General features: G+C 32.4%; 1 protein-coding gene across 2 annotated transcripts; it reads left to right on the top strand.

Annotated features, from left to right (window-relative positions):
• Positions 1 to 4,300: 4,300 nt before the first annotated feature.
• LOC137814596 (WD repeat-containing protein LWD2) lies at positions 4,301 to 7,339 on the top strand. 2 transcript variants are annotated; one of them, XM_068617410.2, is made up of 3 exons: positions 4,301 to 4,429; positions 5,022 to 5,064; positions 6,102 to 7,339. In XM_068617410.2, the coding sequence occupies exon 3, from the start codon at positions 6,125 to 6,127 to the stop codon at positions 7,145 to 7,147; it is 1,023 nt and encodes a 340-aa protein (XP_068473511.1). In that variant the 5' UTR covers positions 4,301 to 4,429; positions 5,022 to 5,064; positions 6,102 to 6,124; the 3' UTR covers positions 7,148 to 7,339. The 2 variants fall into 2 exon arrangements, with proteins under 2 accessions (XP_068473511.1, XP_090160924.1); XM_090304798.1 differs by lacking the exons at positions 4,301 to 4,429; positions 5,022 to 5,064 and adding an exon at positions 5,894 to 6,013 and having other exon boundaries at positions 6,102 to 7,273.
• The last annotated feature ends 693 nt before the right edge of the window (positions 7,340 to 8,032 follow it).

Below are 8,032 nucleotides of genomic sequence, written 5' to 3'. Positions count from 1 at the left end.
AAAAATCATCAAATTCACATGCCAAATACATTAAATTTTGCAGATGCATTAATGATATCTTTAATAAAATATTTTCCTTAGAATTTCTTAAAATCAGATGGAACTGGGTAACATACATTTATCTGACAAAAAATAGTTAAATAATAATTTTGATATTTTATATTTTCAAGTGATTTTATTTCTTCATAATATAAAAAACTAATGATTTGTCCTATTCTCAATTTGGCATATATTTTATTATTTTATTTTGATTTGATTGAATTTTAGATCCCAACATGTATCTTTAAGATATAACAAAAAACAAATTAATTGATTAAGTATAAAAAGATATTAAAAAATTGATTAAAATTGTTCGTGATGAATTAAAGAGTAGTGACACTGTGATTTAACCTAAAAATAAAACAAACGAAAAATGGAGGGGAAGTGAAAATAAAGGTAACAAAAACAAACCATATAATATAATGATATAATGGTTTGGAAAATGGAAACTCACTAGAGTCACTTTGTCTAGTATCGTGAGAGATTAACGCTTTTGGTTCTCGTGCTCCATCTTAAAAATTTTAAGATTGGAAATTCAAAATTTATAATTTTCAATATTATGTATAAATAAAATGGAAATTTAATTTGAAAATATTAAGTAATATTAAAATGAACCAGTTTTGACCCAATTAGATATTTTATTCACTTTTACTCGAAGTTTAAGGTAAATAAAAAATTCAAATTGTGATATTAATTTAAGTATATTTAAATGGATTTATCTTAAATTCAAAATTATATTTTTGGATTTTCAATCTAATCCATTTAACTAAATTTGAGTCAGAGATATAGATTAGATAATTTTTTGGATTTTAAAAATCTAAAATCAAGATTTCTCCCGATCGTTTCAAATTATAAAATGGTAGGTTGAGCCAAACCCAAGTAAGGTGACACTGAGTCGGACTTTTAAATAAGTCATCTCAACCCAGGTCTAGTTGAGTCAACCTAGCCAAGGTCAAGCTGGGTGGTTTGGGCCCAAATCAAGCTAAGTGGGCATGGGCACAAGTTAAGTTAAGTAATCCCTGATCCAGATAAAGTTTTGTCAATCTGAGTCCAGGTCGTGCTAAGTCAACCCGAGCATAAGTTAAGCTAAGTGAGTCTGAGACTAGGTTGAGCCAATTCAGCCTCGGTTCAAGTCAAGACGAGTCATCCCAAGCTTCCTAGATTGAGCTAAGTCAATTAGAGGCCAAGATTGACACATGTCAGTCAAGTTGAGATTGAGTCGAGTCAACCTGGGAGTAAGTTGAATCAATTCGACCCAAACTCAGGTCGAGTAGAGTCGACCTTGGCTTAGGTCAAGTCAATTTGGCCCGTACCCAAGTCAAGTTAAGTTAGCCTGAGCCTAGGACATGTCGAGTTAGAGTCAGACTGGGCTTAAGTCAAGTCGAGACAACTTGGGACCGGGTCGAGTCGAGTTACAGTCGACTCGAGCTTAAGGGATAACTCATACCCGAGTTGAACCGATTAAGCCCAAGCTCAAGTTAAGTGGAGTTAAAGTCAACTCGAACTAAAGTCCAACACATACATAGATCGAGTCAACCCATACCTAAGTCAAGTTGAGTTTAATCAAAGTCAACTCAGGCTTAAGTCTAACACAAACCATCATTGAGTAGAGTTAACTCAGTCCCATGTTTGGACAAATGAGGTTAGGTATGATCAATTCGAGTTACTGGTCTCTTATTAACCTGCGACGTCGAGCCTACATCGGGGTGGGTCATGTCCAATAGAGTTAGGCAAGACCTAGGTAAGACCAAGTATGGTTAGACTAACTGTAGGTCAAGTCGAGTCGGGTAAAATCTAAGTATAGGTGGGATAAGGTGGGATTAAGATGAATTTTCTAAGGTTAGGCCAAGTCAAGTTAGGGTTATTTTTGGCCAAGACATCAAGCTCATATCAGGATGAGGTCATGTCAAGCTAAGTTAAATCGATCTATGTCAAGTCAAGTTGAGTCAAACTATTCCCAAGTCGAACTAAGTCATTTTGGCCTCATATTTAATCGAGTTGTGTTGGGTTTAGGTCGTGTAGAATTTGTTTGAGATTAGGTTAGGTCAAACCAAGATCAAGTTGAGTTCAACTTGATGTAGATCGAATAGGGTTGAAGTGAGATCAAGACGGACAGGTCAAATCAAAGCAAGTCAAGTTCAACTTATGTCTGATCAATACACATAAAATCGATTAAGTCAATCATACATCAAATTTAATCTAATTGACAAAATAATTTAAATTTAAATTTAATCTAATTTAAAATTGAATTGAAAAAAATCAAATTGATTTGATCGAATTAAAATGAATCTAACATTTATATCCGTTATATATTTATTGGATTTGGATTTTCAACATATAAAAACCCTACTAAATAATTTTTTACTGGATGATTAGTTTGCCTAAAAACAAAAGAAAACATCTTATTCTTCGTAAGTTTGTTGTCAAAGAAAAGTTATTCTTTATTTTTTTTTTGTCAACATTCACTTTGGCAGGGGTAATTAAATATGTTAAATAAAATAAAAATAAAAAAACACAAAAATGATAATATAAAACTAATATTTATGACGGTTTTTGTAAGTTTCTAATAAAAAAACGTGGAATTTTAAATTATTTAAAATATTGGATATTTACAAAATCACGTTTTAGACTAAATAAATCCAATTGTATATGGCAAATTGGTTACTAGTTCCCATTAGTTTATAAGAGAAATCAAATTTATGAAGGTGTTTTTTATAGTATTTTTCATAAAGAATATTAGTATATATACATATATTTATTTATTTAGTGAAATTTACATGGGTATATTTTACTTAATGGGTCTTGCGCGAGTTTCATCAAATAATTAATATTTTATTACGAATATTCTTTCCGTTAAATTGCAAAATTTATTATACAAATTGTTATTGAAAACTTACAAAAAATAACTTGATATTTAAAAGTTAAAAGTAATTATACTTCATTTTTTAACTACATTTTTTTATTTGAAATAAAATTTTAAAATACTCTATAGTCTATATTAATTATTCCAAAACTAATTTTATCATTAATTTAAAACAGAGTCATAAGAATAAGTTTATTGAAAGAAACAACTTAATTTTTTTTTGTATTTTTTGACGCTTAACTAAAAATTTAAAAGTTTGGTAAAAAAGGTTTCAATTATTGGGGCTTCCATAAAGATTTAAACTTATGCGCATTTAAATAGAAGTGCAGGTTCAACTAATACAAGTAACACCCTGCGACGTTGAAAGTTAGAAGAGGGTTTTAGCTTTGATTCTAAAAAAGTTTTATGTGTACTAGCGGGAAAGATTTTTTATTTCTATTATTATAACACATGTAATACATCTTACACAATTAATAAATAAAAAATTCATCTTTAATTGTTCAATCAGTATTAATAATGAAAAATATTATATATAAAAGAAGAAAATATAATTAAATATGTTTATCTTTTCTTTGTCTTGAACTTGCATAGAGACTTAGTCAAATTGTTTTATCTTTTACTATCATCGTCAACCAATTCCCCTCCATATCCTCCATCACCAGCATCTTCTTATTTTTAATCCTCCATATCTGCGGAAACAACAATGTCTTCTACAAATAAAAAAATATCAGACTAATGAAAGCGCCGTAAACAAACGAAAATTGCAATACAGAGACAATTATTGAAGATGATAGTGATGTGTCTGAGCAATCATTGATGAAGAAAACGCTAACATTGATGACCGCGTATGATATTTATGATGTTCTTTAAGGTATCGTCAATACTAACATTTTTTTGGTCATTGTTAGTATTTTTTCATCATCAATGTTAGCGCTTTTATATATATATATATATGATGTTCATTGGGATGAAGCTTTCAACTCCTCTCTTATATAAAGAGATAAAAAAAAGTTACTTAAACAACTCAACATTAAAAATACTCCTTTACAAATGTGAGTTAACAAATATTTTAACAAAATATTATCTTTTTAGTTATAATATGAGCACATGTCATCCTTCTAATAATATTTGAGTGAGTTTTCTTTTTATCTCATTATTATATCATATATTATGCTTATAATTTTATCTCTAGAGAAGTTTCCATTCATCTTTATTGTATTTGAATTCCATTCATGAACAGATTCCTTGGCCCTCACAGTGTTTATTGTTAGATATTCTTAACTCTGAATCAACTAGTACCTATCTCACAGTTGTCTCAAGTACAGGGACAAAATGATTTTACAAACGTGTGAGTTCTTGAACAACTTACTTACAAAAGCTGACCAAACAATATTGACTATTAGTTTCACCTTCCCTTCCCTTCTCAAACTGCTGGTGGTGCTCTGATATTTATTTGCTTTGCCACAGATCGCAATTGTACTCCACACTGCACCAAGTTAGCACCGGAGGCTTTGGGATCTGAGCAATGTAAGCCCCTTTTCTAACTTCTCTTTTAAGAGAAAAATGTTTACTCTCTGTCTCTTCTATATATCATCTACCTCCTTTCATCTTCTATATACCTATGCTCCTCAAGTTTTTCCCTTCATTTCTTCTCACTGTTTTCTCAAAAAATCATCACTCAAATTTATTAAATATTCTAACATTCTTAGTTTCTTAAAACCATTTTACTGTCTCTACTCTTACAAAAGTCTTAAAACACAGATTCCTTTTTGGACATCATCCACTTATTTTTGCCCCAAAAATTACATGCTTTCTTTCACACTGAATAGTATTTTTTTTTGTATATACCTTTTAAATTAATATATGTTTTCTATCATCACAAGTTTTTTCATATTCTTAATTTATCAGTAGATATGTGTAATTGGATAGCCTGACCAATGGGAAAAACCTCTGATACTAGGAATTTGTAGACTAAAGCTGTAGCATTTAGCTGTAGAAAATCATGTTAAGTCTCTTTTACTATCCAAAATCGCCTACCATCTTATGCAGTAGTGTTTGTGATCCTAAATATTTTTTGTTATCCTAATTAACTTTACTAATGCTTTGGATGCATGTGCAGAGCCTCACCAAGTTTCTGCTGAGCTAATAACACCAGTTTCAATGTAAGTTCATTGCTTATCATCTAGTGGCAAAGGTTATATTATTTTACAAGCCATTTTGTTTCTCATCTTGGGCTAACTCTGATTATACAATCGGTTCTTTATTTCTACTTTTCCTGTTGACATTGTTCTGAGAGGCCATGAAAAAGTGTCTTTGAATTTATTATTTTAATTCCATTAGTGTGTATTAATAGAGGAAGGTGGCAAGTTGATGGTGAATAGATGATGATCCCTGACCTCTAAGAGACAGGGATTGAAATGGAGAGTTATATAATAACTATTTTTGTGTATTTTTTTTAATATGTGGGTCTAAACTGAGAGAATAGGATTTTTTGGTCTTTCTTTTGTTTTTTCTCTTCAATCAAATAAAAAATGAAGCTAGTAAAAAAATGAGGGACTAATAGTAAATTTAAATAGTTTTAGAATGATTAGAAACATATTTTTATCTTATTTCAAATTATTTTGAAGATATTAATTTTAATTATGTGATATGGTTAAAGATGAATAAGAAAATGTGATATTGTTGAAGTTTTAAATTGTTGAAAATAATTATTAACATGATATTTAACATAATTATTATTATATAGTATTAAACATTAAAGTTATATATAAAATTTATCTGTTACTAAAATTATAAATAACAATTAATAATAAAAAATATATATGTATATGTTTATTAATGTTAAGAATTTAATTTTTTATTAAATACAATTATGGTCATTATGAAATTTTGAGAATCAATTAAAAGAATTTCAAATTACCTATATAGATGGTAATTTCGTTAAGATTACTTAGTGATATTCTTATCTTACTGAGAACAAGTTCTTTTGTTAGTTTTTTTACAGTAAAATCCTCTTTCTTGTTAAGTCAGCAAACATGTCACTAACTAATTTTGAAGAAAAATACAACAGTTGAATGAAGCCAACTCAATGCTATAAGTTATTTGATTCTGGTACATATCATATGTCTAACATGATAAGCATCACTTAAAGCAAAAAATGGAACAGTTTCTGACTTGCACATGTCAATCTAACCTGCAGAATTGTAGCTTCTTGGCTTTCTTATGGATTCCATTGAAGCAAACTTCACCATGCAAAGCCATACAGAGGAAAAACAAGGTGTGCACACCTATGTTGCTCAGTGGCCTATTTCCTCTCTAGCATGGTCAATGCGTCGTGACAGAAGCCCTCGTCTTGCCATTGGCAGTTACTTGGAAGATTACACCAACAAGGTTGAACTTGTGCACTTCAACTACGACACCTTCAATTTCACCACCGACCCTCGTTTTGCGTTTGACCACCCTTATGCACCAACAAACATCATGTTCTTTCCCTCCGAGGATGACACCAATCCAGACCTCATTGCCACCTCAGGTGACAACCTTAGATTATGGGAAATCCACGAAGATCATATTCAACTAAAGTCCCCCCTCATTGGTAACAAAGTTAGTGATCACTCGGCTATTACCTCGTTTGATTGGGCTGTGTTTGATACTCGTCTAATAGCCACTTCTAGTGTAGACACCACATGCACCATCTGGGACATTGAAAGGGAAGTCATGAAGGCACAGCTAGTGGCACATGACAAAGAAGTGTATGACATTTCATGGGGTGGGTTCAATGTCTTTGCTTCCGTGTCAGGTGATGGTTCTGTGAGGGTGTTTGACTTAAGAGACAAGGAGAAATCTACTATAATTTATGAAAATCCTGTGCAGGATTGTCCTTTGCTCCGATTGGAATGGAATAAAAGTGATCCAAGATTTATGGCCACAGTGGGATTGGACAGCAACAAGGTGGTGATATTGGATATCAGGCTTCCAACCACACCATTTATGGAGTTGAGTAAACATAGAACATGTGTTAATGCGATGTCATGGTCCCCAGATTTTGGACGACATTTGTGCTCTGTTGGCGATGATGCAAGGGCCTTCATCTGGGACGTTAAGGACTCAAGGAATGGCTGTGAGGTGGAGCCGGTGATGTGGTACGGATCATCAGCTGAAATCAACCACGTACGTTGGTCTCCAATGCAGCTGGATTGGATTGCCCTTGCTTTCTTCAACAACTTACAACTACTCAAAGTCTAGTTTTTCTTTCTTTTATGTGTAATGTGTTGAGTGAAACTTAATATATAGAGTCTCGATATATTTACACTAAGATACTTTGAGGCTTCCGAGGTCAGTGAGATTGTATTCGCGATGTGGCAAGTTTGGTTGAAATGTATGAAATAATAAAATTTTAGCTTAAATTGAATCTCACTGCCTTTTACTTTCTTGTTCAAGTTATCCGTGCAGCCGTTGTTCTCGGTGCCTCCGTTTTGTTCGAGTTCTTAGTGGTTGGTCCCCCTCAAATTCCGTTTTCAGTTCATTTGTTTTGTGATACTGACGTTCTTCCGTTATCGTGTTTGTTGTTGTTGGTTTGTTCGTTGACGTAGTCGTCGATGTGATGTGTTATCCGTGGTGGTACTGTGTTTTTTGTTTGGTGCAATATATTATACCGGTTAAGTTATCCAACACCCAAAGCAATGACGACTATACAAGAAAGACGTTTCTTGATTTCCAACGTCCAACACCAAAAAAAAGTATGCTTTGTGCTTCGCTTGCTTGCTTGCTTGCTCTGTGCTTCTCAATGTTTCTTTCTACCTTCCTTCGAGAAGGTCGTTCCTTCTTTTTTTTCTCTCTACGACGAGAAGGTCGTTACTTCTTTCTCATCAGAATTACAAAAAACCCTACTACCACATCTTCACCTAATGACACGTGTAGGGCAAGTATATGTTAGACGAGACCGCTGCTTCTTACTCATCATAATTACAAAAAAACCCTACTACCACATCTTCACCTAATGACACGTGTAGGGCAAGTATATGTTAGACGAGACCGCTGCTTCTTACTCATCATAATTACAAAAAAACCCTACTACCACATCTTTACTTGATGACACGTGTAGGGCAAGTATATGTTAGTGGACAAAAG

This window comes from Phaseolus vulgaris, chromosome 1 (assembly GCF_051622355.1).
Source record: "Phaseolus vulgaris cultivar YP4 chromosome 1, ASM5162235v1, whole genome shotgun sequence".
Taxonomy (NCBI): domain Eukaryota; kingdom Viridiplantae; phylum Streptophyta; class Magnoliopsida; order Fabales; family Fabaceae; genus Phaseolus; species Phaseolus vulgaris.
Note: the sequence above shows the minus strand (reverse complement) of the source record. Positions and strands in the feature narration are given on the sequence as shown.

What these genes read in the sequence shown, in the direction of transcription:
- LOC137814596 (XM_068617410.2), top strand. Translation starts at nt 6,125, where the DNA reads ATGGATTCCATTGAAGCAAACTTCACCATGCAAAGCCATACAGAGGAA.